Source organism: Carcharhinus amblyrhynchos, chromosome 26 (assembly GCF_965287045.1).
Source record: "Carcharhinus amblyrhynchos chromosome 26, sCarAmb.v2.hapA, whole genome shotgun sequence".
Lineage (NCBI taxonomy): Eukaryota > Metazoa > Chordata > Chondrichthyes > Carcharhiniformes > Carcharhinidae > Carcharhinus > Carcharhinus amblyrhynchos.
Genome location: NC_137349.1, coordinates 13,206,960 through 13,234,459, shown reverse-complemented (window position 1 = coordinate 13,234,459; position 27,500 = coordinate 13,206,960). Strand labels below are relative to the sequence as shown.

At 47.4% G+C, this 27,500-nt stretch overlaps 1 protein-coding gene across 1 annotated transcript; it reads right to left on the bottom strand.

The window, feature by feature from the left end:
* Positions 1-4: 4 nt before the first annotated feature.
* On the bottom strand, positions 5-26,572 carry LOC145358703 (kelch-like ECH-associated protein 1A). The gene is made up of 6 exons (XM_080212932.1): positions 26,341-26,572; positions 12,966-14,188; positions 11,234-11,910; positions 7,367-7,572; positions 3,910-4,086; positions 5-1,366 (listed from the first exon to the last, which is right to left on the bottom strand). Exons 2-6 carry the CDS (start codon positions 13,530-13,532, stop codon positions 1,200-1,202), a joined length of 1,794 nt encoding a protein of 597 aa, XP_080069058.1. The 5' UTR covers positions 13,533-14,188; positions 26,341-26,572; the 3' UTR covers positions 5-1,199.
* Positions 26,573-27,500: the final 928 nt, after the last annotated feature.

Sequence of the window (27,500 nt, the reverse complement as noted above, 5' to 3'; positions counted from 1 at the left end):
TTAATTTCATTTGATTACAATTAAGAATTTCCAAAAATATTCATAATTTATATCCACAACTATGCACAATATCCACAATAAGTACATTATGATCATCAGGTGGAAACAAGCTGCCACACCTGGGCAGAGCATCTGTTGCCCAGGTTCCCCCTATCACCCCCACTCTCATTCCCTTCCCCCAACCCATCTGTGTGTTTGGTATTTACAAAGTTTCTGCCTGTTCCTTTAGCAGCATTACATCAGGTGGAATCTGAGCTTTGCGGAGGGCCACCCACAGTTTAATCACCTTTCTCCCAAGGCCCACACCCGAGGAATAACCAGTTGGGCAGGTTACTGGGTTCAGACAGTGCTCAGAATGATAGTTATTCCCCACAGGGTAGATGCTGCTGCAGGTTTTAATACTCTTGCCCTTGACCTGACCGTGTTATACATATAAACACAGTGCTGTGTGTGTCAGAGGCCAGGCTAGCATTTATTCCCCCTCCTCTGGCTTCCCCTCCGGTCAGGGGAGGGCTGCCTTGAACCTTTCCACTGTGTGCTGAGGGAGGGAGTTCCCAGATTTGTATCTGTATGTGTTGTTCTTTGTCCTGCTGCTTAGGCAGTCAGAATCTTCTGAGCTATCCAGAAGGTGAGATTGCCTGTCTGCACATTGGTTAACAACCTCCCAATCCTGGATAGTTATTCATCTCCTCGGAAAATATAAATACGAACAAATCCGCTCTTTCACTTGGAATCAATTCCAATGCCAGAGTTGAATTCTCCACAAGTTTTATTCCACACTGAACCTTTGTTAACTGTCATATTTACACTGCGGAGCGCCGGATATATTGTCCCTTTTTCACTTTGCTCTCCATTCTCAGCACAACCTCTGGCACATTCAATTCAATTGGAATTCCATGCGGAGTTTTGTAGTTTGTACGACGGATCCTGGTGATCCCACGATTTGTTGCCATGATCAGCGCTGGGCCATGTTGCTCACTAAACTCTGGTTTAGGAAAGAGAAGCACTCTATGTCCAACATGTGGACCTCATCTATAAGCAGCACCCCACGGATTATCTCAGCTTTTCCTTCTTCTCTGTGGCAGCCGGCATTGAATGTAGTGGATGCTGGAAAACCTGGATTTACAGATTATTTCCTCATTGGGTAGGTGTTGTGGGGAGGGTACATCAGCTGGGGTGAGTGCATTGCTCCGCGGGATTCAGCGTTGTCCTTCCGCGGGGCTCAGGTTCCTTGGACATGGCTCCATATTGACTGCAACTCCCATCCCACTGCGTCCGGTGGGCATGACGCCCACATGCATCCACTCATCTTTCTCTGGGTCGTAACACTCCACACTATCGACAAAATCTCCCTGATTATAGCCTCCTGCACAATGGAAGGAGCAAGGGATTATTTATACCATTAATATTCCAGAGCCAAGATTGTTGCAGAACCAATGGCTCACTCATATCAATCCCTAACCAAATCCACTGCCCTGCTCTCCCCATAGCCCTGTATCAATCCCACTGCCCCCGCACTCCCGCCCATAGCCCTGCATCAATCCCCAAACCAATCCTACTGCCCTGCTCTCCCCCCATAGCCCTATATCAATCCCAAAATAATTCCACTGCTCCTCTCTCTCCCCATAGCCCTGTATCAATTCCAAACCAATCCCACTGCCCCGCTCTCCCCTTAGCCCTGCATCAATCCCCAAACTAATCCTACTGCTTCTCTCCTCCCTCCATAGCCCTGCATCAATCCCCAAACTAATCCTACTGCTCCTCTCTCCTCCCCCCATAGCCCTGCATCAATCCCCAAACTAATCCCACTGCTCCGCTCTCTCCCCATAGCCGTGTCAATCCTGAAGTAATCCCATTGCCCCTCTCTCTTTCCATAGCCCTATATCAATCCCAAACTAATCCCACTGCTCCGTTCTCCCCCCATAGCCCTACATCAATCCCAAACTAATCCCACTGCTCCTCGCTCTCCCATAGAACTACATCAATCCCAATCTAATCCCACTACTCCACTCTCTCCCCATAGCCGTGTCAATCCTAAAGTAATCCCATTGCCCCTCTCTCTTTCCATAGCCCAGTATCAAGCCCAAACTAATCCCACTGCTCCGTTCTCCCCCCATAGCCCTACATCAATCCCAAACTAATTCCACTGCTTCTCTCTCTCCCATAGCCCTGTATCAATCCCAAACTAATTCCACTGTTCCTCTTTCTCCCATGGCCTCGTATCAATCCCAAGCTAATCCCACTGCTCCGTTCTCTCTCCATAGCTCTGTATCAATTCCAAACTAATCCCACTGTCCCGCTCTCTCCCCATTGCCCTGTATCAATCCTCAGACTAATCCCACTGCCCCACTCTCTCCCCACAGCTCTGTATCAATCCCAAACTAATTCCACTGCTCCGTTCTCTCTCCATAGCACTGTATCAATCCTCAAACTAATCCCACTGCTCCTCTCTCTCCATGGCTCTGTATCAATTCCAAACTAATCCCACTGTCCCGCTCTCTCCCCATTGCCCTGTATCAATCCTCAAACTAATCCCACTGCCCCATCTCTCCCCACAGCTCTGTATCAATCCCAAACTAATTCCACTGCTCCGTTCTCTCTCCATAGCACTGTATCAATCCTCAAACTAATCCCACTGCCCCACTCTCTCCCCACAGCTCTGTATCAATCCTCAAACTAATCCCACTGCCCCACTCTCTCCCCACAGCTCTGTATCAATCCCAATCTAATCCCACTGCCCCACTCTTTCCCATAGGCCTGTATCAATCCCAGGCTAATCTCACTGTTCCACTCTATCCCTATATTTTTATATCCTTTTCTGCCTCCTGCTTTATCTACTGTCTATATAAGACGGTACCTGCCCCAACCATTCTGTACAAAGCATTCCCTGCTGCAACATTTTTGTAAAGATATTTGTCCTAAATCCCACCTCAATCAATTTCTATTTTAAACTGATCTCTCTTTGTAACCAAGTTGAGGTTTTAAAATGTGTCGGGTATTTAAATTCTCTGTTAATCTCCTGGCATCTTTCTCTCATTGAAAACACTCAGTATCTCACCTCTCTCCTCATATCTATAGTATCAATTGGTGCACTTGGTACTCCAGCTCTGCTTAATGCTTTTTGAACATTTCTCTGTCCTTCTTGATGCTTGTCTTGTCTACATCTCTACTTTACCTGTAATCTCACATTTATTCTCATTAAACCACAGCCCAGATTCTGCTCTTGGTCTCTCTGATCCACCTATTGTAAAACAATATATTCTCTAAACTTAGATTGTTACAATCTTCTGAGATCTCTGCTCTCCTCCCGTTCTGGCCTTTAGAGCATCCCTGTTCTCCCACACCCCACCTTTGGTGGCCGTGCCTTTAGCTGCCTCAGTATCAAGCTCTGGAATTCCCTTTCCAAACCCCTCAGCCTCACTCTCCTCCGGCCACTTTCTTGACCAAAGTATTGGTCACCTGACCCAAAGTGGCGTCAGTTCTGAAAAGGTTAGCAACGCAAATCCCGAGAATATTCAGTCATGTTGGAGTCAATATTGGGGTCGGGGGGTGATGTCAGGGGCAGGGATCAGTGGTGATGTCGGGTGTTGGGGTGATGTCAGGGGTATCGGGGGGCAGGGATCAGCGGTGATATCAGGGATCAGTGGTGATGTCGGGGGTGATGTCAGAGGCAGGGATCAGTGGTGATGTCGGGGGTGATGTCAGAGGTCGGGGGCAGGGATCAGCGGTGATGTCAGAGGTCGGGGGTGATGTCAGGGGCAGGGATGAGAGATTATGTCACGGGTTGGGGGCGAATGATCAGCACTGACTGAGGATTGCACGTGGACCTTCCTGAGATATCTTTAGCAGTGTCTTTTCTAACAGGGTGATCCCAGCGTACTGTCCAGTGCACGTTAATATGACTCTTACCAAATGCATAGATTTTGCCCCGATAGGCAGTTACTCCCATCGCACTGCGACTGTGCTTCATTCTGGCCACATTCTCCCACCTATCGGCCTCTATGTTGTATCGCTCAACCGATGAAAGCTGTTCCCTTCCGTCATAGCCCCCAGCAACATAAATAAAATTGTTCAACGCAACAACACCTAAAGAGAGATCGACACAGGTTAAACCATCAGAGAGACTGAGAGAGGTGATACATAATCAAAACCCTTACAACAACATAACCCACACCCTCCCCACTTGATAGAACACACACCCCAAATAATCTTCAAGGACACTCTTGTGAAGCACCTTGGGACATTACATTAAAAGTGCTATATAAATGTAAGCTATTGTTAATTTAACAGAAGTTTAAAATTATAAAGATACAGGATAGGGTAGATAGAGGCAGACAATTTGCCATAATTAAGGGACATAAAATCTATCAAAGATTAAGTGTACCTTAAATCCCAGTCACAGAAAGAGGCCATTCGATCTCTTGAGTCTGTTCCACAATGTAATCATGTTAAGGTTAATCTCTATTTTAAATACCTGGGGTGGGATTCCCCAGCCACACTGGCCTCAAAACCGGAGAATCCTGCCCGAGGTCAATGGACCTTTCCATGGTCCCCCCGCCCCATGGTGGACGGGACGGGAGAATTCCAGTCCTTAGCTCCACACCCCTTGGCTCCTCAGACAAATCCATTAATCAGAACCAGAAAATCTTCAACATCCTCAATTTCAGCAGCCTCTTTGGGAGAGGGTCCAGATAGTGGTTGTAGAGAGTTGTTCTGGAGGCCTGTGACCAGTGGTGTGACAAATAACAGCAGTAATCCCTGAGGCATTCATATTAATGATTTGGGTGAGAATATAGGAAGCATGGTTAGTAAGTTTGCAGATGACAATAAGATTGGTGGCTTGGTGGACAGTGAAAAATGTTATTTCCAATTACAACAGGATCTTGATCAATTGGGCCAGTGGGCTGACAAATGGCAGATGGAGTTTAATTTAGACAAATGCGACATGATGCATTTTGGTAGATTGAACCAGGGCAGGACTTACTCAGTTAATGGGAGGGTGTTGGGGAGAGTTACAGAACAAAGAGATCGAGAGATATATGTTCATAGCTCCTTGAAAGTGGAGTCACAGGTGGACAGAGTGGCGAAGAAGGCATTTGGAATCGGTCAGAACATTGAATACAGGAATTGGAATATTTTGTTGAAGTTGTACAAGACATTGGTAAGGCCACACTTGGAATACTGTGTGCAATTCTGGTCACCCTATTATAGAAAGGATATTATTAAACTAGAAAGAATGCAGAAAAGATTTACTAGGATGCTACCAGGACTTGATGGATTGATTTATAAGGAGAGGCTGGATAGACTGGGACTTTTTCCTCTGGAGTGTAGGAGGCTGAGAGGTGATCTTGTAGAGGTCTATAAAATAATGAGGGGCATAGATCAGCTAGATAGTCAATACCTTTTCCCAAAGGTAAGGAAGTCTAAAAGTAGAGGGCATAGGTTTAAGGTGAGAGGGGAGAGATACAAAAGTGTCTAGAGGGGAGTTTTCTCACACAGAGGGTGGTGAGTGTTTGGAACAAGCTGTCAGAGGTAGTAGTAGAGGCGGTTACAATTTTGTCTTTTAAAAAGCATTTAGATAGTTACATGGATACGATGGATATAGAGGGATATGGACCAAATGCGGGCAACTGGGACTAGCTTAGGGTTTTTTAAAAAAAAGGGCGGAATGGACAAGTTGGGCCAAAGGGCCTGTTTCCATGCTGTAAACCTCTATGACTCTATTTCTCCCACCCTTTGGGCAGAGGTTTACATTCCTCCCCTAGGGGCTCTGTAGCGTGGTGGCAGCTGTACAATTCTCCAGCTGGCTTTTCCACTGGGCCCTGCCCACCCTGACCCTTCCCCAGGACAACAAGCTGGGGGTGAGGGTGGGTGTGCAGTGAGACCACTTCCATCATCAGCTACCTTTCAACATTGGGTGCACCTCCCAAGATACTTGTTCCCTAAGCCCCCTGCCCCAGACGTCTGCTCCCTGACTATACAGTAGGTAGGATTAGTAATATTAAACATTGGCCGGGTGGTTAATAGTGAGGCGGAGCATCTCGGGCTACAAGAAGATATAGACGGAATGGTGAAAAGGGCAGATAAGTGGCAGATGGGATTTAACCCTGATAGGTGTGAGGCGATACCCTTTGGAAGGAGTAATTTGACAAGAAAGTATTCAATGAATGGTGGGATACTAGGAAGTTCTGTGGAACAAAGGGACCGTGGCGTGTTTGTCTACAGATCTCTGAAGACAGAAGGGCATGTTAGTATGATGGTGAAAAAGGCATAAGGGACACTTGCCTTTATCGATCGAGGCATAGATTACAAAAGCAGGGAAGTCATATTGGAGTTGTATAGAGCTTTGGTGAGGCCACAGCTGGAGCACTGTGTGCAGTTCTGGTCGCCACATTATCATCGGATGTGATTGTACTGGAGGGGGTGCAGAGGAGATTCACCAGGAAGCTGCCTGGGATGGAGCGTTTGAGTTATGAAGAGAGGTTGGATAGGCTTGGGTTGTTTTCGTTGGAGCAGAGAAGGCTGAGGGGCGACCTGATCGAGGTGTACAAGATTATGAGGGACATGGACAGACTGGATAAGGAGCAGCTGTTCCCCTTTGTTGACGAGTCAGTTATGAGGGGGCATAATTGAGGGGCAGGAAGTTTAGGGTGTATGTGAGGACAAACCTTTTTTGCAGAGGGTGGTGACAGTCTGGAAAGCGCTGCTTGGGAGGGTGGCAGAGGCGAGTTGCCTCATTTTTAAAGAATTCATTTATGGGACATGGACGTCACTGGCTGGCCAGCATTTTTGCCCATCCCTAGTTGCCTGAGGGCAGTTGAGAGTCAACCACTTTGCCGTAGAGTCAGATATAGGCCAGACCAGGTCAGATTTCCTACCGTAAATGGCATTAGTGAACCAAATGGGTTTTTCTGACAATCGACAATGGTTTCACAATCATCAGCAGGTTCTTAATTTCAGATATTTTTTATTGAATTCAAATTCCACCATCTGCCATGGCGGGATTCGAACCCAGGTCCCCAGAACTTCCAGTAAAGTATCTGGATTAATAGTCTCATGATAATACCTTAAGGCCATTGGCTTCATCTCCTTTAAAAAGTACCTGGATGAGCACTTGGCATGGCATAACATTCAGGGCTATGGGCCAAGGGCTGGTAAATGGGATTAGGTGGGAGTTCAGATCTTTCTCGCATGTCAGTGCAGACTCGATGAGCCAAAGGGCTTCTTCTGTGCTTTACGATTCTGTGACTGATTTTCAAAAACATTAGCTTCTTTGGGAAAGGTGGCTGAGGTGAGAGGGCATGGGGGAAGTTATCACAATAAAAGCTACCCTTTAATTCCTCCAAAGATTAACAAGGAGCCTCACCTGCTCCACTGCGAGAGGATCCCATTGGCGTGATCGAATCCCACTCATCCTTCTCAGGGTGGTAACACTCCACACTGTTCAAACGGTCCCTACCATCAAAACCACCAATGACATACAAGAGTCCATTCCACACTGTCACCCCAGCACCAATCCGACGCACATTCATTGGTGCTACAAATGTCCATTTGTTCGTTTCCGGATCATATCTACAAAGGAGACAATGATGGAGCGTGAATATACCACTGGGGACTTCTCATTACTTTAAGCTTCAAGTTTTTAGGTGTCCAGATCACCAACAACCTGTCCTGATCCCTCCATGCCGACACTATAGTTAAGAAAGCCCATCAACGCCTCTACTTTTTCGGAGAGCAAAGGAAATTTGGCATGTCAGCTACGACTCTCACCAACTTTTACAGATGCACCATAGCAAGCATTCTTTCTGGCTGTATCACAGCTTGGTATGGCTCCTGCAAGGAACTACAAAAAGTTGTGACTGTAGCCCAATCCATCAGACAAACAGCCTCCCAGCCATTGACTCTGTCTACATTGCCTTGGCAAAGCAGCCAGCATAATCAAGGACCCCACACATCCCAGACATTCTCTCTTCCATCTTCTTCCTCCGAGAAAAAGATACAAAAGTCTGAGGCCATGTACCAAATGACTCAAGAACAGTTTCTTCCCTGCTGCTGTCAGGCTTTTGAATGGACTTACCTCACATTAAGTTGATCTTTTTCTACACTAACTATGACTGTAACACTACATTCTGCACACTCTCATTTCCTTCTCTATGAACGGTATGTTTTGCCTGTATAGCACACAAGAAACAATACTTTTTCACTGTTGGTTAATATATGTGACAATAATATATCAAATCAAAAATCAATCACTGCTAACCTTCCCGAAGTCCCCCACAGCCTCAATTCCCCACTCTACCCAACTCTCCATCAACTCTCCCCTTCCTCTCCTGGGTGTCCTGCCTATCAATGGGGTTGGGCTTCTGAAGGAGAGGCAGAGACCGGAGCACTGCTGTTCAGTGTCTTCATGCTTTCGGTGTCTTGTTTAAGCAGCAAGGGCTAGTCAACTGCAGAGGCATCATGCTGCCTTCACCTGAGATCCACATAGACAGCTCTTTCAATCAAGGTTATGGGAATGGCTGGTCCTTCTGCTCTGACTCTATTCCTAGTTTCCCAGCCCTTCAATCCTGGGTGAAACCAGGATCTGGTCTAGCAACACAGGGCAGAATTTTCCAGCTCCAGCCAAAAAAACCTGTCAGTGTGAAGGGCTGGAAAATTCTGGCCATAGAAACAGGAGGAGGCCATTCAGCCCCTCGAATCTGTTCCAAAATTCCATGAGATACTAGTTGCTCTTTACTCCATCTACCCAGCCTGTTTTTTTCTATTCATATGTCGGACATGAGCATCACTGGCTGGCCAGTTGTTTGAGAACAGCTTTAGGCCAGACCAGGTAAGGACAGCACATTTCTTCCCCTAAAGGACATTAAGTAAAGTTTATTTGTTTGTCACAGATAGTCTTACATTCACACTGCAATGAAGTTACTGTGAAAATACCCTAGTTGCCACATTCTGGCACCTGCTCGGGTACACTGAAGGAGAATTTAGCATGGCCAATGCACCTAACCAGCACGTCTTTCAGACTGTGGGAGGAAACCGGAGGAAATCTACGAAGACATGGGGAGGATGTGCAAACTCCACACAGGCACTGACCCAAGCCAGGAATTGAACCTGGTGCTGAGAGGCAGTAGTGTTAGTGCCACAGTGAACCAGATGGGCTTCTTTCTAACAATCGACAATGGTTTTGCACTCATCAGGAGATTCTCAATTCCAGACAGGTTCTATTAATCATTAACCTCCGAACCTGACAACATTTATTGATGTCAGTTTTGAGATTTCTAATTGATTGACGGCCTGAGCTGCTCACTGGGGGAAGAAGGTTCCAGATTTCCACATCTGGAAGAACAGCTTCCTGACATCACCCAGCGCAACCCGGACTCTCTCCACCAAAGGAAATTGCGACTATCAACCTTATCAAATCCCTTAATCATCTTAAACCTCCTTGATTACATCACCCCTTAATCTTCTAAACTCAAGGCAATAGAAGTATACTTTGTGCAATCTGTCCTCATATTTAACCTCTTCAGCCCCAGTGTCATTCTGATCAATCTGTGTCAAACTCACTCCAGGAGCAATATCTCCTTCCTGAGGTGCAGAGACCAGAAATGAACGCAGGCACTCCGGGTGAGGTCTAAATAGAGTTCTGTACCACTGTAAAATAACTGGGTCTCCTTTGCAAATAAAAGACAACATTCCATTAGTTCTTTTCAACTGTTAACTGTCCATCAGTTTGTGATGATGTTTCTATTTGGATTCTGAATCTTTCTGCGCCTCCACACACCCAGGCTCTCGGTATTTAGAGTCACAGAGGTTTACAGCATGGAAACAGGCCCTTCAGCCCAACTTGTCCATGCTTTTTTAAACTCCTGAACTAATCCCAATTGCCCATATCCCTCTATACCTATCTTATCCATTTAACTGTCTAAATGCTTTTCAAAAGACAAAATTGTACCTGCCTCTACTACTACCTCTGGCAGCTTGTTCCAGACACTCACCATCCTCTGTGTGAAAAAATTGCTCCTCTGGACACTTGCGTATCTCTCCCCTCTCACCTTAAACCTATGCCCTCCAGTTTTAGACTCCCCTACCTTTGGGAAAAGATATTGAGTATCTAGCTGTTCTGTGCCCCTCATTATTTTATAGACCTCTATAGTCACCCCTCAGCTTTCTATGCTCCAGAAAAAAAAGTCCCAATCTATCCAGTCTCTCCTTATAACTCGAACCATCAAGTCCCAGCATCCTAGCAAATCTTTTCTGCACTCTTTCTAGTTTAATAATATCCTTTCTATAATAGGGTGACCAGAACTGTACATAATACTCCAAGTGTGGCCTTGCCAATGTCTTGTACAACTTCAACAAGAGATCCCAACTCCTGTGTTCAATCTTCTGACCAATGAAACCAAGGATGCTGAATGCCTTCTTCGTTACTCTGTCCACCTGTGACTTCACTTTCAAGGAACTATAAACATGTACCCTTCGATCTCTTTGTTCTCCCCAGTGTTGTACCATTAACTGAGTAAGTCCTGCCCTGGTTCAGTCTACCAAAATGCATCACCCCACATTTATCTAAATTAAACTTCATCTGTCATTTGTCAGCCCACTGGCCCAATTGATCAAGGTCCCATTGCAATCAGAGATAGTCTTCTTCACTGTCCACTATGCCACCAATCTTGGTGTCATCTGCAAACTTGCTAACGATGCCTCCTATATTTCCATCCAAATCACTAATGTAAATGACAAATAACAGTGGACCCTGCACTGATGCCTGAGGCACACCGCTGGTCACAGGCTTCCAGTTTGAAAAACAACCCTCTACAAGAAGCCAATTTTGTATCCATTTAGATACCTCACCCTGGATCCCCCGAAATTTAACCTTATGCAACAACCTACCATTTCTTATCAAAAGCCTTGCTAAAGTCCATGTGGACAACATCAACTGCATATTTAGAAAATATTCTGGTTTGTCTTTCTCTGGTATAACCTGGATGATCGATTGACTTCCTGAATCTGAACTTCATCTGTCACAGTTTTGAACACTCATCTTGTTTATCAATGTCCCTTTCCAACTTACTGCTCCCTTCCACATCATTTCTGATGTCCCCTAACGCAGATCTGAGTGTTATGGTGACTCACTGTGCCACCCACTGTTATCACTGCTGTTTTATGTAACCCTTTCCCGCCAGTCCATTCTGAACGGGTTAACCCCGTCACTCCTAGTGCCCCTGCGGTCACTTACTTTTCGGCACTTTGGTGGTGCAAGGATCCGCAGGAGCCCCCGACAGCGTAAATGACTCCGTCGATCGCCCCGACTCCCACCCGGTTCCTGGGTACGTTCATCGGTGCCCGGTGAATCCACTGGTTGGTCATTGGGTTGTAGCAGTCCAGAGTTTCCAAGTCCACGTTCTCGCTCTGAGAGTGATTCCTGCCGCCAACTGTGTAAAAAAGCCCCAGTACCACGCAGGAGCCCATCCCTCTGCGAGGCACTGGCATGTCTGCCAGTCGCAGCCACTGTCCTGTCCGGGGGTTGAAGGCTTCCATGTTTGGGATGGAGCGGTGCTGATACCCACCAGCCAGGTAGATCAGCTGGTTTCCCCGCTGTTTGACGGGGGGCAGCGGTTTGCGGAGGTACATCTCCTGGAAGATCTTGGAGAGATAATCCCGACATGGATCGACCTTATCGAGAATCGGACACTCCTGCAGTTGGTGCTTGAGGAAGCGAAGGGGCAGAGCGTAGATGTGAAGGGCGTTGAGGAGTGCGTGGAAGTACTGGCTTCGAGCCTTCAGGTCCCAGCGCACCCACTCGATGCAGGCCTCATAAACCTCTGACTCACACAGCACGTTCAGCCCATCCTGACTGATGAGGTCTAGAAGCTGGCAGTGCGAGAGGTGAAAGAATTCCTCCTCCTTCCTCACCTGATAAGAGACAAACTACAGCTCAGGATCATGTCTGGAACTTGGGATGAAGGGGAGGGGTGTTGGGGGAGTGGGGAAAGTAGGGAAGGGGGGGCAGGGGAGAGAAAGGAGAGACCAGGATCATAGTGAGAATGAAACAACAGCAAATAGAGTGGACAAACCAAAAAGATAGAGAGAGAGAGTGACAGAAAAATCAGAGGAAGGATGAGAGAGAGAGAGAGAGAGATGCAGAATGAGTGAGAGAGACAGTAAAAAGTCTCACAACACTAAAGTCCAACAGATTTATTTGGTAGCACAAGCTTTCGGAGTATCGCTCCTTCTTCAGGTGAGTGAGGAGTTGTGTTCACAAACAGGGCATACATAGACACAGGCTCAAGTTACAAGATAATGGTTGGAATGTGAGTCTTTACAGGTAATCAAGTCTTAAAAGTACAGACAACGTGAGTGGAGAGAGGGTTAAGCACAGGTTAAAGAGATGTGTATTATCTCCAGCCAGGACAATTAGTGACACTTTGCAAGCCCAGGCATCTCCATATCAGAGAGAGACAGACCAGAGACTGAGAAAGTGAGACAGACAGAGAGAGAGAGAGAGAGAGAGAGATTGACATAGTGTATTGTAAAATGGACTTATAAAAGGTGTAGACATATTATCGACTTGTGACTGGGATTCAAGTATTGCTGGCCACAGGGATACAACATTTTGTTAAGGGACAGAAAGTAGAAAGTGATGGTAGGTGTTTTTTTATTAGAATGAGGTGGACATGGAGACCCCAGGGGTCAGTACTGGGGACACCGTTCTCTCTGATTCCTGTTAATAAGCTGGGCTTGGATTTACAGAATTTCAAAGTTCGAAAATGACACAAGATTTGAAAAATAAAGATTAAGGAGGGGAGATTTCAGAAAGACACAGACTGGTGAAGCCTGTGGCCAATGCAGTTTAACACAGAGAAATGTGAAGAGTCTGGAGTTGAACCCACACCACTGAGGCTAATGCCCCACTGACCCATTTCCTATTGAGACACGGGGAATATTGTGTGATGGGTTCTCTCGCTTACCTCAGTGAAATGAATGTTGATGTATTCTTTCCCTCGCTGCCAAAGCTCGGTGCAGCCAATCTGTTCAGCAAAGTAGCAGATGCCAATAGCATTGGTAGAATCCAGGTTCTTGATCAGGAAGTCACAGCAGGCACTCACCACGCCCTCCACCTGATACATGGTGCTGGCCAGGAGGAGGTGCATTACACACTGGGCACTCATCGAGACCCGGGAGGTGTAGGCAAAGTCAATCAGCCGCTCCATCACAATGGGGTGGATGCCGTGGATCTTGACTTCAGGGGCCTGGCGCTCCTTCAGGTTACAGGTGAACATGGCCTTGAAGACGGGGCTGCAGGCAGCCAGAACTATCCGGTGGGCAGCAAACGTCTTATCCTTCCCACCATGGACTACTCGCACTGTCACATCGCAAAGCTGCCTGTCCCGTCTCAGCTCCTGCATGACGCTCAAAGCTCGGGTTGGGTGGCTCTCAATGGTATAGTCCAAATAGCCATGACCTTTCAGTGATGGGACAATGACCACGGCACGGTTAACTGGCAGACTGGTATCTCTCCTCTTGGGACAAAGCATTGTTATACCCGGGGATGGGGCAGGGGGATGTCTTCTCTCCCCTCCTGACACAGCAGCTATTTCTGAGGGGTTTTTTTGAGTTGTGGAGATTGCCAAAGCCACGTGATCGTTCAGAGTCTCACCGTCCTGTTACCAAACACTGCTGCGTCCATTCTTATCCTTTTCTCAAACTCACAAATTCAGCTGTTTTTACAACATTCTTCTTCCTGTTGGCTGGAGTAAGAATCACTTTCAGAAACCTGTGTCCCAGGATGGAGTGAGTGGGTGGAAAGGGGGCAATATGTTCCGAATGATGGAGCCAATCCCTGAGGACTCAGTGACTGGGCCTTTGACAATTACTTTGAATCAACAATCCCCAGTTCCAGAATGGAAACCTGACCAAGGGCAGCAACATGTAACAGTCTCTAACATTCCTTCCCTCTGATCCTTTAGGACCTTCTTGTGGAATAGTCCAGATATTTAAAATGGTGGTAGTGTTTGGCGTGAGTGCTTGGCACCAATCTGAGTGAAATATCCACCCTGTTCCTCTTCTCTCTTGGTTGCGAATCTGATGGTCTCAGTCTACAGGCAGGAGGAGAATTCACTAACTGGGATCTGTCCCACACCAAACTTTACAGCAACACCGAGTACACGACAGGGACATCCAGCCAGCACTGCTAACAGAGGCAAGGGAATCAGCATCAGTGGCAACATAGCATTAGACAGTGCTAGGACAATCAGTCCAGCTATATACACACACACACACACACACACACACATGCAGAGTTAGTGCACACACATGCACATACACACAAGCACACACACACACTCAGACACACGCACGCGTGCGCACACACACACAGTCAGTGCACGCATACACACAGACTCAGACATGCACTCAGTGCTGTTACACTGTTCAATGTCTATCTAATTATACGCACAAACCCTGTCTCTCAATCTGTGTGTTGCACGATTCCTGATTTTATGTCAATCAGTGAGCATCAAATTGAAGGAAAAATTCAGATCAACCTCGGGATAGAGCTGCCAATGGGAGTTAATCACCAACATGAAGGTTATTCAGTAAGTCCCTCGATCAGTAATGAACAATAATCCTGCATTCAGTTGCAGTCTATTCCCTGGGGTGGTGACCTGTGTATGGTTATCAGTGAGTTTTACAGACTATTTTTTAGTTCAGCACAGAGACACTCTCACCTCTTGAGGCAACACGCTGTAGGTTTAAGTCTCATTCAGAAATGTGGGTAAATAAACCAGACTGACTTTCCCAGCACAGTACTGAGGGAATGCTGCACTGTCAGAGGTGCTGTCTTTCAGGTGAATGATTAGACTGAGGTCCTGTCCACTCACTCAGCTGGATACAAAGATCCCACAGCTGCTATTCTGATAAAGAGCAGGATAGATTTGCAAAGTACTTTGGGATGTCCTGAGGACAGGAACGGTGCTATAGAGATGCAACTATTGCCTTTCCAATGGATTCAACAGTTTACATAGAAACTAGAAGCAGGTGTAGGCCATTCGGCCCTTCGAGCCTGCTCTGCCGTTCATTTTGGTTGTGGCTGATCATCGAATTCAATATCCTGATCCCCCCCTCCCTCCCATATCCTTTTAGTCCCGAGAGTGATATCCAATTCCTTCTTGAAATCACACATTTTGGCCTCAACTACATTCTGTGGGAGTGAATTCCACACATTCACCACCTTCTGGGTGAAGAAATTTCTCCTCACCTCAATTCTAAAAGGTTTACCCCTTATCCTCAAACTATGACCCCTGATTCTGGACTCCCCCACCATCAGGAACATTCTTTCTGAATCCACCCTGTCTAACCCTGTTAGAATTTTATAAGTTTCTATGAGATTCCCCTCTCACTCTTCTAAACCCCAGTGAATATAATCCTAACCGACTTGGTCTCTCCTCATGTGACAAACCTGCCATCGCAGGAATCAGCCTGGTAAACCTTCGCTGTACTCCCTCTACAGCAAAGACTTCCTTCCTCAGATAAGGACACCAAAACTGCAGACAATATCCTATGTCTGGCCTTACCAACGCCCTAAACATCCCTATCTCTATACTCAAATCCTCTCGCTATGAAGGCTAGCGTACCATTTGCCTTCTTTACTGCCTGCTGTACCTGCACGCTTACTTTCAGTGATGGATGCACGAGGATACCAAGGTCTCGCTGAATATCCACCTGTCTCAATTTACACCCATTCAAGTAATAATCTGTCTCCCTATTATTGCTACAAAAGTGGATAACCTCACATTTATCCATATTATACTGTGTCTGCCATGCAGATGGGCACACGCTCAGCCAGTCCAAATCACGCTGAAGTATCTCTGCATCCTCCTCACACCTCACTCTCCCACACAACTTTGGATCATCGGCAAATTTGGAGATAATACATTCAGTTCCCTCTTCCATATCATTAATATATAATGTGAACACTTGGGGTCATAGCACAAATCCCTGTGGAACCCCACTACTCAATCAGAAAAAGACCCATGTACGCCAACTCTTTGCTTCTTATCTGCTAACCAGCTTTCTATCCATCTCGAGACATTACCTGCAATCCCACATGCTTTAACCTTATAATAGTCTGTTATGTGAGACTTCGTCGAAAGCTTTCTGAAATCTAAATAAACTACATTCACTGATTTGATTTGATTTATTAATGTCATATGTATTAGTATACAGTGAAAAATATTGTTTCTTGCATGCTGTACAGACAAAGCATACTTTACAGAGAGAAGGAAAGGAGAAAGTGCAGAATATAATGTTATAGTCATAGCTGGGGTGTAGAGAAAGATCAACTTAATGTGAGGTATGTCCATTCAAAAGTCCGATGGCAGCAGGGAAGAAGCTGTTTTGGAGTTGGTTGGAACGTGATTTCAGACTTTTGTATCTTTCTCCCGATGGGAGAAGGTGGAAGAGAGAATGTCCGGAATGCGTGGGGTCCTAGATAATGCTGGCTGTTTTTCCAAGGCAGCGGGAAGTTTAGGCACTGTCAATGGATGGGAGGCTGGTTTGTGTGATGAATTGGGCTACATTCATGACCCTTTGTAGTTTCTTGCGGTCTTGGGCACAGTAGGAGCCATACCAAGCTGTGATACAACCAGAAAGGGTGCTTTCTATGGTGCATCTGTAGAAGTTGGTGAGAGTTGTAGTGGACATGTCAAATTTCCCTAGTCTCCTGAGAACGTAGGGACGTTTGGTGGGCTTTTTTAATTATAGCATCTGCATGGAGGGACCAGGACAGATTGTTAGTAATCTGGACACCTAAAAGCTTGAAGCTCTCGACCATTTCTACTTTGTCCCCACTGATGTAGACAGGGGCATGTTTTCTTTTATGCTTCCTGAAGTCGATGACTGTCTTCTTTGTTTTGTTGACATTGAGGAAGGGATTATTGTTGCTGCACAGATTGTTCACCAGATTCTATATCTCATTCCTGTACTCTGTCTCATCATTGTTCGAGATCTGACTCACTACGGTGATATCGTCAGCAAACTTGGAAATGCTGGTTTTCCTTGATCAACTCTACTAGTTACATCCTCACATCCTCAATCCTTTACAATCAATGTTCTCGGATCTGATCATGTACATAAGCTGAGGTGGCTCTATAGAACCTTGTATTCTCGTTGGGCCGAAGGGCCTGTTTCCCGGGCTGTTTTTGTTCTTTGTATTTGAGAAAAAGGGATTTACTTTGGGAATTTTAAAGCTCACTTTGAGGAACTGACAATTCTGAAAGTCTTTGGACAGCGTCAGTGGAAATCTCAACACATTAGTAATCTTGATCAGGACTGAGAAGGAGTCAGGAGGTTTACAAACAGACAACTAACGAAGGGTCAACCCCAGCTATTGTCCAGTATGACTGATGTTGAAATGATTGAGGAGGATGCTGTTATTCTGTTTCATTTGACAGCACCATGTCTCCCCCCATCCCACCCCATTGCCCGGGTCAGCTCCACAACAATATCTGGAGCTGAAGAAGCTACTGCACTTTATCTCCAAAACTTTCAGAAAGTTACTAATCTGTTCCATAGTGACGTTGATTTATTGCTAAATATTGTACAGGGACTTAGGGAAGAAATCCCCGGTTTGTTTTGATGAATATTCAGGGGATTGTACGTGTGCGCTTGTAAAGGACAGATAGGGCCTCTCTGTAGTATCAAACTGCTACGAGGCCTAAAAGGAATGGGATGAGCCATCCGGCATCAACCCAGATTCCAGAAGTGACAACAGCAAACCCAGCTCTGTCGACCCTGGAAAATTTACTGGGGCCTTTCACAAAAACTCAGAAAACTCTCACAGAGGATTCAAGCAGCAGCCTGACATCCTACCTCACAGATAATGTCCCAGACACCAGCATCACCATTCCTGGGCTTATCCTGTCCCACTAGCAGGACAGTCTGGCAGAGGTGGTGGAGGCACACTTGCTTACATTTGGGAGGGAGTTGCCCGAGGAGTCCTCAACATCAACTCTGGACCCCATGAAGTCTCATGGCACCAAGTCAAACATGGGCAAGGAAACCTCCTGCTGGTTACCACACAGCGTCCCCTCAGCTGGTGAAGCAGCTCCTCCATGTTGACACCACTTTGGAGGAAGCACTGAGGGTGGTGGGTGCAGAATGGACTCTGGGTGGGGACTTCAATGTCAACCACCAACAGCGGCTCAGTAGTTCCACCACAGAACGAGCTGGCCGTGTCCTAAAGGACATCGCTGCTAGACTGGGACTGATTGGCACCCCCAATGTATTCAAGAGGTGGCTGAATACAGCTCTTGGGGCAAATGGGATCAAAAGTTATGAGTAGACTGCAGAATTAGGCTATGGAATTGGACGATCAGCCATGATCGTGATGAATGGCGGAGCAGGCTCGTAGGGCTGAATGGCCTCCTCCTGCTCCTATCTTCTCATGTTTCTATTCAACACTTTCAACATTCGCTCCCTCCACAACTGGCGCACAGTGCCAGCCGCGTATACCATCTACAAGATGCACCGCTCGCCAAGGCTTCTTCGACAGCACCTTCCAAACCCACAACCGTTACCATTTAAAAAGATAAGGACAGCAGACACAGTGACACAACCGTACCGTTTAGAAATGTATTTTAATCATGTTTCCCTGCAGTTTTTTTTAAGCAGGTCTGGCACTTTTGACATTGGCACTGAACTGTCTACACTGGTATTTTTTGCTGAAGCCATTATAATGGGCCTTTGGTTTATTTTTTTAATCCGGGCCAAATGTTTTATGACCTTTTTGAGAATTGGTGATTTGTGACTGATTGGTAGGTGAAGTGCCTTTGGATAGCTTTTTTTCTCATGGGAGAAATCCATAGGTTTTTACTTTCATTTTGGCAGAAACTGGGATTCTCCAGCATTTTCTCTTTTGGTTTCAGATTCCAGCATCCATAGTAAATTTACTTTTATTACGGATCTAGGCTGATTCATAAAATATCTTGGGAGTTTCTGACCTGCGTTATAACAATACCTTGGAACACCACCACCCGGAGGTTCCCCTCCAAGTTACTCACCATCCTGACTTGGAAATGTAACGGCTGTTCCTTCATTGTCGCTGGAATCCTGGAACTCCCTCCCTGACAGCACTGTGGGTGTACCTACACCATGTGGGCTGTGTTGGTTCCAGAAGCTCATCACCACCTTCTCAAGGGGCAATTAGGGATGGGCAATAAGTGGTGGTCGAGCCAGCGGTGCCCACATTCCCTCAAAGAATTTTAAAAAGACAACTCCGACAGTAACAGTGTAGGAACAACACCATCTTTCATTTGTAAAGCATCCTTATGGTAGGAAAATGTCCCAGTGCTACATGCAGAGGAGATGTCAGGGGTAAGTTTTTCACTCAGAGGGTGGTGAGTGAGTGGAATCGGCTGCTGTCTGTGGTGGTGGAGGTGAACTTGCTGGGGTCTTTTAAGAGACTTCTGGATGAGTACGTGGGATTTAATGGGATTGAGAGTTAGAGATAGGCCTGGTAGGTATGGATATGACTGGCGCAACTTCTGGGCCGAAGGGCCTGTTTTGGACTGTAGTGTTCTGTGTTCTATACGGACACCATTTTGACACCAAGTCACTTACATGGAAATTGGAAGCAGGAGTCAATATCCTGATCCCTTCCCCCGCAACCATAATCACTCGATCCCTTAAAGAGTACAAAGTCTCACAACAGCAGATTAAAGTCCAACAGGTTTATTTGGATCACAAGCTTTCGGAGTGCTGTTCCTTCCTCAGGTAAGTCAATCAGGCACTCACCTGATGAAGGGGCAGCGCTCGGAAACCAAATAAACCTGTTGGACTCTAACACCTGGTGTTGCGAGACTTCTTCTGGTGCCCACCCCAGTCCAACGTCCACATCATCCCTTGAAGAGACATGAAAGCGAAGGCCCAAAAGCTGGGCTTTAAACAGCCTCTTCAAGTAGCAGTGAGAGAAGTGATTTCACAGCTCAGACAACTGAAAGCGCAGCCACCAATGGTGGAATGATCAACCTCGACATTGTGCAGGTGGACATATCAGAAAGAACACAATGATCTCGGAGGGTTGAAGGATATTACAGAGGTGGTGACAGAGAGAGTCCATTCGCTCAGTCCTGACCTGGGACTATTGGCCTGGATGGTGTACTGGAATCTGAATATGTGGCTTCTTGGCCTGGCAGAGACATGTGTTATCCATTAACCCAGCTAACACACGAGGCAGCCTGGGAGCAGGCAGTGAGATTTCAGCCAATCGTCTGACACAGGCTGAGACGTTCAAATCTTTCAGCCAATCTGGTGACTGGAATTAAGCGACTAAGAAACTGCTTTATATTTTTACACACCGAGAGGACCCAAATATAAAAGCAAGAACTTGTGTGTGTGTCTGTACACATCTCCACCCACAGCATACTGTGTGGAATATTTTGGAAAGGATTCTCTTCCTATTTTAGCCACAGGCTCTCTCTCTCTCTCCTATCACTGTGGACACATGTCTGAGCAATAAATTGAGTGCATGTTTTTTTGATTAGTCATTGCCTGTCAGCGACAATAGACCTCGCAGGAGTTAACCCTTTCAGCTCCGCATCGAAAGTATGCAAACATTCAGATTCAACAAAGCAGGACAACTCTTGCTGGGCAGTTCAATGCAGCAGGAAATCACACAATATGCTTGCAGCTGTCAATGTTCCAGAACGTTCCATACACACTGAATCTCACTGGGGAACAGGTTCCACACACACTGACTCTCACTGGGGTACAGGTTCCACACACACTGACTCTCATTGGGGTACGGGTCCCACACACACTGACTCTCACTGGGGTACAGGTTCTACTCATTCTGACTCTCACTGGGGTACGGGTCCTACACACACTGACTCTCACTGGGGTATGGGTCCCACACACACTGACTCTCACTGGGGTACGGGTTCCACACACACTGACTCTCACTGGGGTACAGGTCCCACACACACTGACTCTCACTGGGGTACAGGTTCTACTCATTCTGACTCTCACTGGGGTACGGGTCCTACACACACTGACTCTCACTGGGGAACAGGTTCCACACACACTGACTCTCACTGGGGAACAGGTTCCACACACACTGACTCTCACTGGGGTACAGGTTCTACTCATTCTGACTCTCACTGGGGTACGGGTCCTACACACACTGACTCTCACTGGGGAACAGGTTCCACACACACTGACTCTCACTGGGGAACAGGTTCCACTCACACTGACTCTCACTGGGGTATGGGTCCCACACACACTGACTCTCACTGGGGTACGGGTTCCACACACACTGACTCTCACTGGGGTACAGGTCCCACACACACTGACTCTCACTGGGTAACAGGTTCCACACACACTGACTCTCACTGGGGTACGGGTTCCACACACACTGACTCTCACTGGGGTACGGGTCCTACACACACTGACTCTCACTGGGGAACAGGTTCCACACACACTGACTCTCACTGGGGTACGGGTTCCACACACACTGACTCTCACTGGGGTACGGGTTCCACACACACTGACTCTCACTGGGGTACAGGTCCCACACACACTGACTCTCACTGGGTAACAGGTTCCACACACACTGACTCTCACTGGGGTACGGGTCCTACACACACTGACTCTCACTGGGGAACAGGTTCCACACACACTGACTCTCACTGGGGAACAGGTTCCACACACACTGACTCTCACTGGGGTACGGGTTCCACACACACTGACTCTCACTGGGGTACGGGTTCCACACACACTGACTCTCACTGGGGTACGGGTTCCACACACACTGACTCTCACTGGGGAACAGGTTCCACACACACTGACTCTCACTGGGGAACAGGTTCCACACACACTGACTCTCACTGGGGTACGGGTTCCACACACACTGACTCTCACTGGGGTACGGGTCCTACACACACTGACTCTCACTGGGGAACAGGTTCCACACACACTGACTCTCACTGGGGAACAGGTTCCACACACACTGACTCTCACTGGGGAACAGGTTCCACACACACTGACTCTCACTGGGGTACAGGTTCCACACACACTGACTCTCACTGGGGTATGGGTCCCACACACACTGACTCTCACTGGGGTATGGGTCCCACACACACTGACTCTCACTGGGGTACGGGTCTCCCTACTCCTGATACTGTTGTACATAATCGATGAGGTAGTAGAGCTGAGAAGGTCCCCATGGCCTTTCTTAGAAGTGTAGCAAGGAAATCCGGTCTGGTATCCTGTGGTTAATATTTATTACACAACCAGTAGTATTGAGGCAGATAATGACGTCATTATCACATTGCTAACTGTGGGATCTTCCTGTGTGCAAATTGGCTGTTGCATTTCCAACATTGCAGTCATAATGACACTTCAAAAATGGAGTGCTTTAGGTTAGTCTGAGGTTATATTAATTCAAGATTTTCCTGTGGCCAACAGATAAAAGTTTGGAAACTAGTTAATGAAAGAATTGAAGAGAGAAGCCCAACTTTGAACATCATCTGCGTATTTTTCATCCATATCTTTCTTGGGAAAATGTAAGTAAGTTTATTTATTAGTTACAAACAGGCTTACATTAGCACTGCAATGAAGTCACTGTGAAAATCCCTTAGTCGCCACTCTCCAGCGTCTGTTCGGGTACACTGAGGGAGAATTTAGCATGGCCAATCCATCTAACCAGCACGTCTTTCAGGCTGTGGGAGGGATCCGGAGCACGCAGAGGAAACTCACGCAGACACGGGGAGGACATGCAGTCTGTACACAGACAGTGACCCAGGTCTGGAATTGAGCCTGGGTCCCTGGCGCTGTGAGGCACAGTGCTAACCACCGTCCGCCCTGAACTGAGTCTGAGTAGCTCCCAGCCTCTGACGCTCTCTGACTGAATTCTGCTGCAACCGGACTCATCAAAAACATTTCACAACCGCACAAGTTATTTTGAAATCCATTCCTGACCCCGATTCATCATTGTTCAAAATAAGCACTTGTGAGAGTCAGGAAAATCCTGTCTGTAAAACCAATGGGGGGAGAAAAAACTATTCTTTTGTTGACTGAGGATTTACTGTCCATTCATAAATAATTGGTGACAATGACTCAGCCTGGGTAAGTCACTGTGAGCTCTTGTCTGGTCAGGTCAATTCTTTGGAACTAATCATTACCTGAGTGAGAATCTACGCCAACACTCCTCAGGACATCCCATAGCACTTTACAGCCAATGGAGTGCTTTTCCTCGTGGTGTAGTCACTGCTGGTGTAGGGAATGCAGCAGTCAACGTGCGCACAGCAAGATCCCACACACAGCAATGTGATAATGATCGGATAATCTATTTTAGTGATATTGATTGAGGGATAATTATTGGTCAGGGCAGTGAGGATAACCCTCATTCCTCTTTTTAACATATTGTGGTTGTGGGATCTTTTATGAGATGTTCAATATCTCAATCAAAATTCAATTTTCAAGTTTGCTGGCCTCACCACGATAGCGGGTCAGATCTCAAACAAAGAAGGGACAGAGTACAGGAATGAGGTATAGGATCTGGCGAACAATAATCTCCTTCAATGTCAACAAAACGAAGGAGACTGTCATTGACTTCAGAAAGCGTAAAGGAGGGCATGCCCTTGTCTACATCAATGGGGATGAAATAGAAAGGGTTGAGAGCTTCAAGTTTTTAGGTGTCCAGATCACTAACAACCTGTCCTGGTCCCCCCATGCCAACACTATAGTTAAGAAAGCCCACCAACGCCTCTACTTTCTCAGAAGACTAAGGAAATTTGACATGTCAGCTACGACTCTCACCAATGTTTACAGATGCACCATAGAAAGCATTCTTTCTGGTTGTATCACAGCTTGGTATGGCTCCTGCTCAGCCCAAGACCACAAGGAACTACAAAAGCTTGTGAATGTAGCCCAATCCATCACGCAAACCAGCCCCCCATCCGTTGACTCTGTCTACACTTCCCACTGCCTCAGCAAAGCAGCCAGCAGAATTAAGGACCCCACGCACCCCAGACATTCTGTCTTCCACCTTCTTCCTTGAGGAAAAAGGAACAAAAGTCTGAGGTCATGTACCAACCAACTCAAGAACAACTTCTTCCCTGTTGCAGTCAGACTTTTGAATGGACTTGCCTTGCACTAATTTGATCTTTCTCTCCCCCCAGTTATGACTGTAACACTACATTCTGCACTCTCTCCTTTTCTTTTCTATGAACAGTATGCTTTGTCTATATAGCACGCAAGAAACAATACTTCTCACTGTATGTTAATACATGTGACAATAATAATTCAAATCAAAATGAAATCAAAAGATAGCACCTCCAGCAGTGTAGCACTCCCCCAGTGCAGCACTGGAAGAATTGACACTTGACAAAGCAAAATGCTAAATATGTTGAATATATGATGAAGGTTCATTTACCTGAGCCATTAACTGCTTCTCTCTCCACACAGCAGCTCAGTTGATCCAGTAACTTCTGTTCTGAAGCAGGAACTCCAAACTCTGTCTCATTCGAGTTCTCACTTTCACATTTCACTCGAGTCCCTTTCGCTCTCATTATCAGCCCTGGGATTTTGATCCTTATTCTAATTCCCTCAGCTCACTCTTACTCTCATTCCCAAATCTGTCTCTTCCATATCCCTATTCTCACTCTCTCCCAATCCCATAACAGAGATTAATTCACTCACTCTCTCCCAATCCCAGGGTTCAATGAAGTTCAGCCAGAATCAGGGATGGAGTTCCTTTAGTGACTCAAGTCTGCAATCCAGGCAGCCAATCCCAGTGTTGGCGCCGAGGGGCTGCCGCGCTGTCAGAGGGTCGGTGCCGAGGGGCTGCCGCACCGTCAGAGGGTCGGTGCCGAGGGGCTGCAGCGCTGTCAGAGGGTCGGTGCCGAGGGGCTGCTGCACTGTCAGAGGGTCGGTGCCGAGGGGCTGCCGCACCGTCAGAGGGTCGGTGCCGAGGGGCTGCCGCGCTGTCAGAGGGTCGGTGCCGAGGGGCTGCAGCGCTGTCAGAGGGTCGGTGCCGAGGGGCTGCTGCACCGTCAGAGGGTCGGTGCCGAGGGGCTGCTGCACCGTCAGAGGGTCGGTGCCGAGGGGCTGCCGCACTGTCAGAGGGTCGGTGCCGAGGGGCTGCCGCACTGTCAGAGGGTCGGTGCCGAGGGGCTGCCGCACCGTCAGAGGGTCGGTGCCGAGGGGCTGCCGCGCTGTCAGAGGGTCGGCGCTGAGGGGCTGCCGCGCTGTCAGAGGGTCGGCGCTGAGGGGCTGCCGCGCTGTCAGAGGGTCGGCGCTGAGGGGCTGCCGCGCTGTCAGAGGGTCGGTGCCGAGGGGCTGCTGCACCGTCAGAGGGTCGGCGCTGAGGGGCTGCCGCGCTGTCAGAGGGTCGGCGCTGAGGGGCTGCCGCGCTGTCAGAGGGTCGGCGCCGAGGGGCTGCTGCACCGTCAGAGGGTCGGTGCCGAGGGGCTGCCGCGCTGTCAGAGGGTCGGCGCTGAGGGAGTGCTGCATTGTCAGAGGTGCTGCCTTTCAGATGAGATCTCTTACTGAAATTAGAGGACAGGTGTAAATATAAGAGCTAGGAGCAGGAGTAGGCCAACTGGCCCCTCGAGCCTGCTCCACCATTCAATAAGATCACAGCTGATCTTTTTGTGGACTCAGCTCCACTTACCCACCTGCTCACCATAACCCTTAATTCCTTTACTGTTCAAAAACGTATCTATCTCTGCCTTAAAAACATTCAGTGAGGCAGCCTCAACTGCTTCACTGGGCAGGGAATTCACAGATTCACAAAACTGTGTGTGAAGAAGTTCCTCCTCAACTCAGTCCTAAATCTGCTTCCCCTTATTTTGAGGTTATGCACTTGCCAGTGGAAACAACCTCTCTGCTTCTATCTGATCTACTCCCTTCATAATCTTATATGTTTCTATAAGATCTCCCCTCATTTTTCTGAATTCCAATGAGTATAGCCCAGTCTACTCAGCCTCTCCTCATAAGCCAACCCTCTCAACTCCAAAATCAACCTAGTGAACCTCCTCTGCCCCGCTTCCAGTGTCAGTATATCCCTTCTCAAGGAAGGAGACCAGAACTGTACACAGTACTTGAGTAAAAAATCCAATGGTGACTATACGAGGAAGAGGAGTGGAGGTCTACCGATATTCATGCCCTACTCAACATCAGTCAAAGCAGATGACCTGGTCATGATCACATCGCAGGTTCTTGCTGTGCCTAAATTGCCCACTTTGTTTCCTGCATTACAACAGTGATTACATTTGCGAAGTACTTAATTGCCTTGGGTCACCCTGAGGCGGTGATAGGTGTGATAGAAGAAAGAATCTTCCTTACCTGAAATTCTAGGATGCTGACTCTCTGGTTAAAATCCCACTCTCCAGGGTCTGCTCTTCAATTGTGTCTGATGGGCTTATTCGACTGTGTCAGCATCACAGCCGAGCCAGAAACCTCTGCTAAGCAGAGACAGAGGCAGAGAGGGATCTCTGACTGAACAGGGTCTCAGGCACAGGAGAGCTGTATTAAACCAGCCAACAAAACTTCAGGCTACCTCCAGCTTCTTAAACTGGCTCAACTCGCCCAGAATGACCCGACGCGGAGAGAGTGAACTTTTTTAAAAATTCCTTTTAGAGAAACATCCAGCCTGAGGAAAGCAGGAAGTTGCAAGGAGTGATTAATGTTGTATTCACTTATTCCAAACCTGCAGCTGCCGCCCAATCTGCCCAGCACCCCCCCCCCGCGGGCTGCTGCTGCCTGGCACCAAACACCCTCAATGTGCAGCCACACACAGTCGATCTGCCGGTCGGGGGCAGGGAGGGGGCCCTGGGGGCTGTGTCCAATGAGCGGTTCCTGTGGCCGCCGGTCCGCTTGCTGAGAGTTCCGGCACTTTCTCAGATCTCAGCATGACTGTGCAGTTTACAGAGTGAGTGTCAGAGTGTGAGCAGCACATTGTGGCTGCCTGGCACCACGCTCCAGCGGCAGGGCTGCACCCACAGGCAGCGCTGCAGTGTCAGGGACACTCTCCTGCGGCCACTGGCCTTTCCTCAGTGCCTCCCACTCTCAACCCAGTGTGGTCCTGTAGGGTTTTGATGTTCAACAGACTTGTGGTCACCGTCTCCGCAAAATAAATACAATATGAATAAAACACTGGTGCAAAATAGGCTTGAGGCTTTAAACTGAGATAAAAGCAAAATATTGAAACAGAAAATGCTGAAAATCTCAGCAGGTCTGACTGCATGTGTGAAAATCCAACAGGTTTATTTGGAATCATGAACTTTCAGAGGGCTGATCCTTCATTAGGTGCGTCCAGTCCTGTTTGACTTTAACCTGGTGTTGTGAGACTACTTATTGTGCCCACCCCAGTCCAACGCTGGCATCTCCACCTCAAAGCATCTGTGGAGAGTACAACAGGAAACTATGTGGAATATGTCAGGATACCTAATACAGAATTATAAATATCAAGAGTACTGCAATTGTATTGAGGCCTCTCAGATAAA

Excerpts from the sequence above, each read along its gene's own strand:
- LOC145358703 (XM_080212932.1), bottom strand. The coding sequence starts at position 13,532 with ATGCTTTGTCCCAAGAGGAGAGATACCAGTCTGCCAGTTAACCGTGCC. Across the intron at positions 4,087-7,366 it reads ATCCTCTCGCAGTGGAGCAG|GTGTTGTTGCGTTGAACAAT; the intron begins GTGAGGCTCCTT and ends ATCTCTCTTTAG. Across the intron at positions 1,367-3,909 it reads GGGCAAAATCTATGCATTTG|GAGGCTATAATCAGGGAGAT; the intron begins GTAAGAGTCATA and ends TCCATTGTGCAG.